The 12,354-nt window shown below is 41.7% G+C and overlaps 1 protein-coding gene across 3 annotated transcripts in view; it reads right to left on the bottom strand.

Annotated features, from left to right (window-relative positions):
- Nucleotides 1-12,146, bottom strand: part of LOC128832916 (macrophage mannose receptor 1-like) — a 53,519-nt gene extending 41,373 nt beyond the window's left edge. For all 3 annotated transcript variants that reach the window (XM_054020621.1, XM_054020622.1, XM_054020624.1), the window contains exons 1-6: nucleotides 11,966-12,146; nucleotides 8,883-9,044; nucleotides 7,945-8,058; nucleotides 5,208-5,354; nucleotides 3,755-3,937; nucleotides 2,329-2,483 (exon numbers count right to left, since the gene is read on the bottom strand). In XM_054020621.1, coding sequence (XP_053876596.1) covers nucleotides 2,329-2,483; nucleotides 3,755-3,937; nucleotides 5,208-5,354; nucleotides 7,945-8,058; nucleotides 8,883-9,044; nucleotides 11,966-12,026 — 822 coding nt within the window. In that variant the 5' untranslated portion in view covers nucleotides 12,027-12,146. The remainder of the gene's footprint in view (nucleotides 1-2,328; nucleotides 2,484-3,754; nucleotides 3,938-5,207; nucleotides 5,355-7,944; nucleotides 8,059-8,882; nucleotides 9,045-11,965) is intronic.
- Between the last annotated feature and the right edge of the window lie 208 nt (nucleotides 12,147-12,354).

Here is a 12,354-nt window from a genome sequence, read left to right as displayed (position 1 = left end):
TGCCCTGGTGTCAGGGATGTGCCTTTTGCCATCCCCATGAAAGTCCACCAAATTTGGCCAGGTTATAAACCTCAGGAAACTATCAGGACCCACATGCTGAGAACAGACTTGTTAGAATTTGGCAGTTATTTTCTCCAAAGTTCCCATTTGGACTGGGCATGCTCCAGCCAGGGACTGAGTGGAATGGAGAGGGTGAGTAGTGGTGTGGGGCAGAGACAAGCTGTGTGGGAGGGATAGACAGGTTGTGGGGCACACAGGAGCAGAGACAGGCTGCAAGGTGGTGGTAGATAGAAGCTAGGGCAGGGGTTCTCACAACAAATTTTTTGGTGGCCTCAGAGTGAGGCCACCAACTCTTGCTGGTGGCCACTCTGACAATTTTTCCTAAAATACTTAATTAACTTTAGGAAAAACAAATAAATATGCACATATACATGCCCAAATCATTGTAATTTATCTATGTAGGGTTTTGTTTTGTTTTTAAGACTCAATAATAAAAATAATGTACAGTTGTCCTGGACCTTATTGGACCTAAACAGAATAGAAACACAAATAAGGTGCTTTGAATGTTCTTGTCTTTATTCTTGTTGTTTCTTTTTTTTTTTTAAAGACTTGCTAGCTATAAGTAAGTCTGCTGTGAAAAGTGATATTTGTATGTATCTTAATATCACTTTTCAAAGCAGACTTACTCAGCCCTGGCAAGCTCGGAGACAAATTAAGCCCTGGATGTGTATAGAGGCAGTGGGGGCATGGGCGATGGAGCACTGTGGGAGGCAGCAGGGACCAGAAGTAACGATGGAGGTGAGCCTGGGCCAGAGCCCACCACTGTGCAGCCAGGGAATGGAGCCCAAAGCCCCCTGGCTGGAGTCTGCCACTTGCCACCCCAGGGCTGAAGCCCAACCCTATCGCCTCCGGGAAGGTGGGGAACTGACTGACTGCCTGCTCCTGAAGCTTGTATCTCCCCAGAGGGGGGTGGGGTGCAATCACTGCTGGTGGCCCCTGGGGAGGAGCCACTGTTTTCCCCTCTTCCCCCACCCCCCAAATCATTGCCCAGGAAGCTGTGGCTGCAAGAAAAGCGCCTGGTGGCTGCATATAGCCATGGTGGCCACATTTGAGAAACGCTGTACTAGGGCAGGGGCAAAAGGCTGGAGGAGGTATAGGAAATAAGGGTTTGTAACTACTAGAGAACACTCCCTTCCAGAACTCTCCAGGAATCCAGAGTTTCAACATTCCTCTGCTGTCAGCAACTGGCTGTTCACAGTCAGAGACAAAATATGTGTCTCATACCCCTCCTCTGGCTTGTCCACATAGAGGACAACAGCCTGCTACTACTACCAGTTACTTGGTAAGCTCAACTGATTGAGACCCGGGCTCTAGAACTAGAGGTTCCAATCCTGCTCATGACCCATTTAGGGGGAGAGGGAGGGTGAATAATATTCCACATCATAAAATGTATGTCTTTTCAGTGTTTGGCTTTTTAAAACCTAGGACATTATACACAAAAAAGCAAAAAAAAACAAAAAAAAAAACCATGTTAAAAGATATTTATGGTTGTAAAAGCGGGCAGTCAAAAGTAATGTAGGACTTAAGATGTTCACAGCCTTAAGAAGGTATATACATATCTTAGGTTTACAGACGGGGAAACAAACTCAGAAGTTCAGTCACTTCCCTGGAGTATGGTCTAGTGGATTAGAAAACAGAGTATGTAATAGCCACTTATAATAATAACAAATAAATCACTGTGAGCCTCTAAAACCAAAGGCATCACTTGTTGCTATGACCATAACAACAAAATAATTTTGGAATTTCTGGGCCGAGTTCTTTAGGAGATATGAAATGCTAAAAGACATTAGGAAAATATTACTCCTTCACTTTTGATCTCACACATCTTATAAATGCCCTGTCTGATTGGTCCCAAACTTATATGAAAACTTACTTTAGGCTGAGATCTGGCATGTGAAATTTCCAGTGGTTTCATGTGTTTATGGTAAGGTTATGGAGAAGAGAGGTATGTGAACATTTCAGAATCAGGCTTATAATGAATGGCAGTTTAAGCCTGAACTATGTAATGATTAGCATCACTATAAAGCACAAATTCTTAATAGTGAGAGTAAATTAACCCTTGGAACAATTTACACAGGGTCATGGTGGATTCTCCATCACTCACATTTTTAAATCAAGATTCAATATTTTTTCTAAAAGAGCTGCTCTAGAATTATTTAGGGAAAGTTCTGTGGCCTGTGTTATACAGGAGGTCAGACTAGATGATCACAGCTGTCCCTTCTGGCCTTCCAATCTATAGATCTATGAAAAATAATTGAATTATTTTACCTGTCCCTTCATAACAACACAATCTTCTTGTCTCTTTGCATAGCTGGGTTGACCTCGTAGCCATTTAATATATGTCACAGGAGTCCCATCACTCCATTCAAAATACATTTGAATCTTAAGGGCATTCAGTCCAATCCACAGGTCTTCTGTTGGCGCTAACATAAAACCAGTTGGTGTGTTAATGACTCTTTTACTGGTAACAGAGTACATTTCCATGTCTGGAATGAGATTTCAGTCATGAATATTGGGATATTTCACTTAGAGAGTTACGGTAAGTCTTTCTCCTTTCGCAAAAATGCAGGTTGCTTCTTCACATCCCTCTCTGCTTTGAGAGGTAAGCTGGCCTACATTTTAACATGGCTAAGTCTTAGATTCACTCAAAAAATCTTGCCTTTAACAAAGGGACATATGCTCTTTGCAAATGGCAGAGGAGAGATATAAACAATTTTTGACAAACTTTATTAATAACTTAAAGCAACAAAATAAAGGCAGAAATATGCTGGTTTGTGCCTGGTTCTGTCTTCTGTCAGCAGTGGCCTTAGAGGTGCTGGGATTGAGCAACAGCATCCCTCTTAACAACAGAGGGCTGCCATTGACTGGAAAACTGCAGAACCAGACCAGCTATCCCCATGCTGTCCCACAATTCAGCACTGGTTGTGGTGGTTGGCCTGGCACATATTTGATGAAGTTGTATGTACCCTGTTCACCTTTTCTATTTCTTTTCATAAAAAAAATACATTTTCCTCATTATGGTTCACAAGAAAAAAAAATACATTCTTGCAAAATGTTGGCAGCCCAAAAACTCTTTGGAGACACCTCTGCATGACTGTCTCCTGCAGGTCCATGAAACAAAGAGGAGGAGGAACTTGGTGGTTTCTTATAACTTATGCTGACACCAACCACAATAGCCCATATTTTGTTTGTACGAAGTAGCAGAGTTGTTTTTTCCTAACTGTTCTTCACTAGGGCCCCAATGCAGCAATGCATTTAAGCACATGTTCAACTTTAAGCATGAGTAGTTCTGTCAATTTTAATGGGACTCCTCCAGTGCTTAAAGTTAAGCACATGCTCAAATGTTGGATTGAGGCCTAGCTGAGAAGATCTTGGTCACTACAGAACTCGTCAGCCTCCAATGCATGGGACTGGGGTTGGAGGCACAAGATTCACCCCCGTTATGTACTAAGAAAGCAGGTTGGCATACACAAGCTATAGAATTTTTCCTTTCCTACTGTACAGCTTTTTTTAATACTTAGATTTTTACTTCATAAGTAAACAAAAAATATTCTTCTGTGTTTATGTAAAAAACACCCATTAAGTCTGATCCATTCTTTGGCTATAAATGTTAGCAGTAGCGTTCAAAATAAAAACCAGCTAACTGTTCATTATAAATACTGCAGACAAAACAGTTGCCTGTAGTAATACTTACTGTAGCCAAGCTGAGAAACAATAAAGCTGTTCTCTGCAATATTATGCATACTCGCCAAATTTCCATCTTGCTTCTTACATGAAGTCAAAGCTTCTTTCCATACTTTGGGCTCTCTGTGAATCATGTAACAGTGACCTGAGTATGGCAGCCACCCATCTGGGCATTTAATAGGCCCCAAGTGATCTAAAATCAAAATAAAAATGTTTTAGAGCAATGTAAAAGAGAACAAAGTAAATGCGACTAGCAGTATTTTCTGTTATTATGCATAAAATACAGGAGATCTAGCTGAATATAGGTGACATTTGAGGTCAGAAATTCAAGAACATTCTAGTGAGAATTAAAATATGACTAATATTAAATATGTTAAATGTGAATATAAATAAAATATGGTTCTTTATCATTTAAACATCTAAATATCATAAAATACCCAGACTTGGACAGATCTACCCAGACTTGTCATATAGTGCAGCTCCCTAGAAGTTTCAGGTATTGACACTCATGGTCTAAATCTCTAGTAACTGCTTATAAGTAACTGACCATCAGAAATAATTTTGTTAACTACTGCAACTAATTGTCTCATCTTTAAATTGTCACCTTTTTACATTGGGCCACTAAATACAGGTTTCAGACCGTAACTTTAGGTCCCCTTTTTAAAAAATCTTGACCCATTTCTTTCTCATGTTATTATTGTCAGTTAAAATATTCTTAAATAAAATCTCTATCTAGTTTAATAAGTTTGTCACTGAGCATTTACAGCAGCTTTCAAAGCATCTCTGGGAAACAGCCTATTGAAGATCACTTCTAGGTATAGCATATGACTGCTATTAACTTGTCATTTGTATGCTTTAGGTCAAAGGCAGCCTGCAGTCTAAATGTAGTCCAAGGAAATGTAAAATGTAGCCCATGGCCGCTTTTTAATACAGAGACGTGGATAATGAAAACTAGTGCTCCTGCTGTCCAGCACGCAACATTTCATGTCCATCTGAGCAGTAGTCATCACAGACTGACTCTTTGCATTAAAGGTTAGGGTGGTTGTGGTGTGTGTCTTTTGTGCAATTAAGGACATGAAATTACAATTATGGTTTATGCAAATTCGATCCTTGGCTCCTGTCAAATTGCCAATATAGCTTTTAGTTGTGTAAAATTTAGCCACCCTGCTTTAGATGAATGGAATAATGGAATTCTTCCCAGAGTGGTTAATATAGGATAAGGGCAGAATAATGGCCTTTTGTACCAAGCAATATAGAAAATTGTGTGTCCCCACCTGCTTGTGCACAAAGGCATGCACATACACACACGGGTGTTTTTAAAGTATTGCTCTTGGCTAAAAAAATAACTTCCACTGTAATTTCATGGCGATCAAAATGCATCTCCTTTTTATCCATTGCACATCTTTGCAGGCTGCCGTTTCTACCAAAAAAAATATAACTTTTTATTAAATTAACACACTTACCTGAAGGCATATTGAGAGACTCTAAAGTGGAGTTTCCCCTTTTACAAATGTAGCCATGTTTCTGATTACATGCCTGGTTTTCCCATTTAGAAGCTCTTCTGGGATTCAGCATGGCACAGAGTTTACCAGGGGCTGGAATGGGGCTTCCTTTGACAAACAGATAAAACAGAATCTCCATGTAATCACTGCAAAAAATCATGTCACCAATAGAAGGAACAATTTTTTGGTGATCTCTCTTGCCTTTATGATTGTTAAACTGACTAGACGCAGAGCACTATCAGCTGCACAGATTAATCAAACTGAAAAAAGTTAATAGATTCTGAGGCCAAAAGGGAACCTTGGGATCATCTAGCCTGACCTCCTGTATAACACAGGCCACAGAACTTCACCAAAATAATACCTAGAGCAGAGCTTGTAGAAAAAGAGCCAATCCTGATTTTAAAAATTTCAGTGATGGAGAATCTACCATCACTCTTGGTAAATTGTTCCAATGGTTAATAATTCTCACCATTAAACATTTACTCCTTATTTCCAGTCTGAATTTGTCTGGCTTCAACTTCCAGCTATGGGATTGTGATATCTTTCTCTGCTAGACTGAAGAGCTCATTATTAAATGTTTGTTCCCCATGTAGATACATATAGACAGTCACCCCGAAGCTTTCTCTTAGGTAAGCTAAACAGAGTGAGCTCCTTGAATCTATCACTATAAAGCATATTTTTTAATCCTTTAATCATTCTCATAGATCTTTTCTGAACCCTTTCCAATTTATCAACATCGTTCCTGAATTGTGGATACCAGGACTGGACACCGTATTCCTGCAGCAGTCACACCTGTGCAAAATTCAAAGGTAAAATAACCTCTGTTCCGAGTCAAGATTCCCGTTTATTCATTATGCAGGTGGGGTCGCCCCAAAGGATTGCATCCAGCTTTTTGTAGAAACGGCAGGTCATGGGGGCAGTACTGGAGTGGTGGTTTGCCTCCCGCGCTTTGTGGTAGGCATTCCCCAGCTCCTTCACTTTAACCCTGCATGGCACTGTGTCCTGGTCATGGCCCCTTTCTCTCACGGACCTTGATATCTGCCCATAGGTATCGTAATACCTACGGCTGGAGCCAGCTGGGACTGGACAGCTTCCTCCCCCTCCCCAAACACTAATGCGGTCCAGCACCTCGCCATTGCTCCATACTGGGGATCGCCTGGTGTGTGGAGACATGGTCATCTGGAAAGATGTGCTGAGAGCACTCCATGCCTTGCTGAGCAAACAGGAAGGGGAATTTCAAAATTCCTAGAGAATTTAAAGGGAGGTTCTGACAGTTGGTTACCTGAGGGCAGGCTAATAGAGTTCAAAGTGATGACCAGAGTGGCTAGAACAGGCATTGTGGGACACTTCTGGAGGCCAATCAGAGCGCATTAACAGACCAGGGCATCCACACTGGCACCGCGATGCTCCAGCTGGGGCGCAGCAAGCGTTATGCTTCTCGTGGAGGTGGATTACCAGGGGTGCTCCAGCCATGAGTCCGGGCTATCTATGTGCCTTGCCAGTGTGGACACCTCTGGAGTTAGGGTGTACGGGGCTGATTTAATGCGCTCTAGCTTGCAAGTGTGGCCAAGGCCTAAGTCGATACAAGGTGGCTTATGTTGACATAACTTTGTAGTGCAGACCTGGCCTAAGCTGCAGAGATGTGTCTGCAGAGACCCTGGAGCAATAGCTCTGAGTGGTATGAACTGTCCCGTTCATTTCTGTGAGGTGTTAATGCAGATACCCTGTAATGATAATTTAAATGTCAACATTGTTGATTACTTCATTGTACATATCAAAAAGGGTGGAGAGGGAAGGATAGATCCACACAAGTTATTGTGAGTGATGTCTTATTTTGGTGCCACAAGTGGGTGGAGTTTGGAAGACAGATTCGCTTTTTTTCCTTTTTCTTTAATCAAAGAGCCAAGCCCAGTGAGCCCAGTGGAGCCAATGGGTATATTCAAGACCTACTGAGAAGCCTAGCAGTTCACATGATCATATTTTGAACGTCTGCACAATCTACTATGAGCAGCTGTTCATTTGTCAATTTACATGGCCAGAGTTTATTTTGTGGAAGCAGCTTGGAAACCATCATGTTCCCCCCTGAATCATACCCTGTCACAAGCATTGGATTATTGATTTCAGCAACAAATAAGCTACAAGAGCAGATGAACACATACAAGTTACAATCAAGATTTCATGCAACTGGCCTTAGAAATAAAAAATAGAAAATATGTAATAGACTATATAAGCAACAATGGGCTTGATTTCTACTGCATTATTCCAGTTTCACTGTCATCAAAGGATGCAGTGGCCCCTGTTCTCTAAATAGAATGTGTTGAAGATTTTTGATGAAGCATCAGTTTTACTCTAACGGTGTATAATATTTAGAATATGTGAAGAAGATGCAATGCCTTTATTTCCTAAATATTTTGCTGCTTCTGGAAGCTTCGATTTATGTTTTTCATTTTTGGATTACATTTTAAGGAAAAATTCGGATCAGATCTGTTTGGTGATTATTATTCATTTCTATAGACAGTTCCATGTTTATAGTGATAAAAAATACTGGTGTTGAAATCTATAATGTGCATCAGAGAATTTTACTCTTAAAAATTATGGGGCAGACCGTCAGTTAGTGTAAATCAGTGACTTCAGTGGAGCTATACCACTTTACATCAGCAGAAGATCTATTTTGATTATTATAAACAGATTTACCTACCTGGAGCCCAGTTTAAATATCTGAGAGGACTGCTGCCCATCCACTGCCATCCACTGTTAAAATTCAAACTATTAAGTCCAATCCAGAGAGCAGAATCCATATTTTTAGTTATCTCTAAATTACAAAAGAAATTAAATGAAACTTTGAACCAAAATTTACATTTCTCAGACAAAGCCAGTCAATAAAAATATCACTTTTCCAATTAGTAAAATATATAGATGAGAATAGGAACACAATATACATGTGAGCATATATGTGTAAAGGTTACAGAGATTTCTGGCTAACAAAAGGAATAAATGAACTTTTCATTTCAGCACAAACATAGCACATGAAAGATTCATTAGCTCTCTTCTGGTCCTGTTCCAAACTGGTGTTTATGAAGCCTCCTTCATGACTTTTATAAAGGAGCTTAAATCATTAACTCCATTGGCGTTATTGGAAGTTGACATATGTAAAATCCACCCCTATTAGGATGAGACTAACCACCTTCATGTATTCAGAAGTTATATATTGGAGTTATAAATAATCACTAAAGATTACAGGAAACATATTAATCTATGGATCAGATTATGGCTACTCCTGAACAGTGGTGGGAGGAAACAGATGATGTGGAGACAACCTTTGCACCAGGACTTGCTTCTTGTTTTTCCATGGCCAATGTCACTATGCTCCCCGAAAGGGGAATGGCCAGTCTTCCTGTACTGCAGGCTAGTGGGTGGGGGATGTGTTTTATCCTTTTAAAGGGTGACGTAAATGCTGCTGCCTCACTGAAAAGATTTCCCAGACCATTGAGATATATTTAGAATTGGCACAATAACAGAAAAATCACTGTGAGTGAAACCCTGGTCCCACAGACATCAATGCGAGTTTTTCCATTAACTTCAATGCCGCCAAGATGTCACCTTGAGTTTTCACTCTTGATTATTTTGTTAGTTTACCTCTCAGGTATGTTTGCTCCTGTATCTCTGTGATGCTTAATAATTCTGCATTCTGTTGCTGGCAGCTTTTCCTTGCTTGGTGCCATGATAGAGCTGATTGGGAGTTTATCTGGTAGTGGAAACCTGTCAAAGAATCTGTAGTCCAAAATCTTTCAGTGTCACCTGGAAAGGGAAGAAAGATATGTAATATTAATTATGATTGACCCAAATAGACTCTGTTATGCAGTCTGTGCTTCTATGGAATGCAAAATCTGTCAGAGTCCGTCAATATATGATATTAATTGTAAAATACCATCAATTCTAAAGCAACAGCAACACTAAAATCAAACCAGGAGTTGAATTCTATTAGTGTATATTTTTGTATAGTCTTCTAAACTTCAGAATTTTTTTTTTTTGCAGGGAGGGGGAGAGCTAGGGTTGGGTGGGTATTTTAAATGTGTTTTTGCTCACAAAATCTAAGATAGCCTTGAACATAGGTGAAAGGGGAAGGGTGGGCATCAAGAGATGAGCTGTCACTCATGCTCACCCATGCCCACGGGCAATCACCTCTGACAGCAGAGGAATGGTGAACTTCAGGGATCTTGAGTTCCATTTCAGGCTCTGAAGGTGTGTGTGCTCTAGATGGCACAGACTCCTATGTCCCCAATCTTGAAACCTCAACCTGCCCCAGTCCTACTGCTGACTCCCAGTCCCAAGCCTATTCTCCTCATCTAGTTAGTCCCAGTCTCCACTCCTCAGGCTACTGGTCCCAGTCCCAATTTCCTTCCTGTACAAGTCCTAGTCTCCCACTCCAGACTCCCTCTACCAGTTTCTCCCAGTCCATGTCTCCCCCATCATGCTCCAAGTCTCCCTGCCTAGCTATTCCCAGTTCCCTCCACCACTCCCTAATGTGTCCACCATCTCTCCCCAGTCTCCAATCACCTATCTCCCTGGCCATGCTCTCTGTCCCCACTGGCTCCCAGTGCCAGTCTCCTTCTCCAGACTCCTTGTTCTCCCCTCTCTTGGCTTCTTGTCTCAGTCTGTTTGCCCAGCCAATCCCAGTTATCCCCCATGCAACCTGGCTCCTCATTAGATCTGTATTTCCTCCCTGCACCTCCTCCCAGTTGGTTCCAGTTGCCAGTTTCCTTGTCCTGTCAGTCCCACTTTCCCCTGGCTCCTCATTCAATTTCAGTTCACCATCCACTATCTCCCTCTTCACCCGTTTCCTTCCTTGGCTCCCAGGCCTACCCTCACCCAGCCAATCCCATGTCTCAATCTATGCACTGGTCTTCCCCCACAGTCACTCTGTGTGGATGGTGCATGTGCAGTTTGGTCACATGTATGAATTGTGAGATGATGTTATGCTATGGGAATGGTGCATGAGCAGTCTGATCAGCTGTAAGAGCTGAGAGAGGATGGAGCATGCTCAGCTGATCAGTGGGGATGGCTCATGCACAGTTTAGTCAACACTAGGAGCTGTGAGAGGCCCAAATATGCTCTGTGAAGGCAGAATCTTCAGAGATTTTAGTTACTAAAATATACGTCGTCTCCACGGCATATGTGCCAACTGTGATTTTCCAAAGGTTTATAACTTGACTAAATTCAGACAGATTTCCACAGGAATGGCATAATCCAGATCCCTGACACAAAGGGTAGCCTCTGCCAATTATACAATCTCTTCCCCAAAGCATGGGGATGCTAGCGCTTTCCAAAGCCATAGTCATCAGAATTTAACATTGAAAAACAACTTTATTTTCCCTAATCGCATTCTCAGAAGTGGCTGAACCAAAAACATTCAGCCCGAGGAAGATATCCATGAAAAATTTCAGCCCGAACAATAAATAAATAAATAAATAATGGAGATATCCCATCTCCTAGAACTGGAAGGGACCTTGAAAGGTCATCGAGTCCAGCCCCCTGCCTTCACTAGCAGGACCAAGTATTTGCCAATTAAAGTTTGGCAAAGTGATAAGCAACTAAAAGTATGGTCTTATAATGGAGAGTGGTGGGCAATCTTAATAATAGGTCAGCCTAACAGCTCAGCCTACAATATGACTTAAGATTTCTTATCTAACTAGTGATTTTTGCCCCAATCCAGCCCCTGAAAGTGTTTAAAGTTGGGCACTCAAAACACAGAGGCACACAAAATCATGTCACTTTTAAAAATGTAGGTTCTTTCTATCTATGTGCACGCACACACACACTTTATATGTTTGGGTATGTCTGCACGGCAATCAAAGAAGTGATTGCAGCTCGGGCAGGCATACTTGTGCTGGCTTTCATCTGGCTAGCACAGCTAAAAATAGCAGTGAAGGCACAGTGGCATGGGCTTCTGCTCAGGCTGAACAAGCTTGCCTGGAACCCTAGGCATGTACTCGTGTTGCTAGTCTGCAATGAAGCCTGAGCGGCCACATCTTCACTGCTATTTTCACCAGTACTAGCTAGATTAAAGTTAGAATGGGTATGCCTACCTGAGCTGAATTCACACCTCCGATTGCAGTGCAGATGATAAAGGGATTCCCTTTATCATCTACATCCATTCCTTCATCCATCATGTAAACACACTGACCAGATCAGAAATGAGACTCCAGCTTAATGTCAGGGTGTGGGGGGGAGAGGGAAGCAATTTCCTGCTCTTGTAGTCTCTTCCTCAAAGAGGGTAGAGACCTGGATAATGCTGCCATGAAGAAATGGCTCCACAAAGCAACTGTCCTATGGGGGATCACTGCACAAGGGATGTAATTGCAAGGGAAGGCAGAGAAAGCTATTTACACCTTCTTCCCCCATTGCACACCCATGCAGAGCCATCAGTAAGCTGGCCACAACCATTTGCAAGTCATGACATTCAGAATTAAAGTTTCTGTCCCCTCTCTCCCTCTGTACCTGTTTCTAATATCCTGCTAGGCCCTGTGCCTTCCCCTGCATCCTATGTGAATCTGCAACTTTCCCTGAGGCGGGTCCCACCCATCACAGCTATCTGGTTAATAACAAAGAAAGAATAGCCAGACTCTACACCAAACAGAGTAGCAAAATGCCCAAGGAAAAGCATGAGGTGAAGACCTTTAATATCCAATTTTTACAGTAGACACACAATGGAGACTTACCCAGCAGCTGCAAAGTACTGTGAATGAGAGAGAGGAAAACAAGCAATGTGGAGAACGTCATGGCAAATGTTTCATTCCTTTCTTCCTTTCCACTAAGTGATGAATGGTAATTAGTTGCTGTCAATAAAATCCTTCTGTAAGGAACCGTCTGGCAGGTCCTACTATGTTTCAAAGGGCTGACAGATCAGGGAAAAGCTCTGGGCTCTAAATAAGGAACTATCTTGTCACATGTGACATTTTGAAATAGCAGGAATTAACAGAGCAAACTTTGCTTTTGTAAGTGAATCGCTCTTTACTGAGGGCAAAGTCTCTTTCCATAGAAATGCAGGTGATAAACAAAGTGGTTACAATTCAGTGCAGTTTCCTGGGACAATGTTGGGTCAGTTGTT

Source organism: Malaclemys terrapin, chromosome 2 (genome assembly GCF_027887155.1).
Source record: "Malaclemys terrapin pileata isolate rMalTer1 chromosome 2, rMalTer1.hap1, whole genome shotgun sequence".
NCBI classification, from domain to species: Eukaryota; Metazoa; Chordata; order Testudines; family Emydidae; genus Malaclemys; species Malaclemys terrapin.
This window is presented reverse-complemented; position numbering and strand designations above follow the sequence as displayed.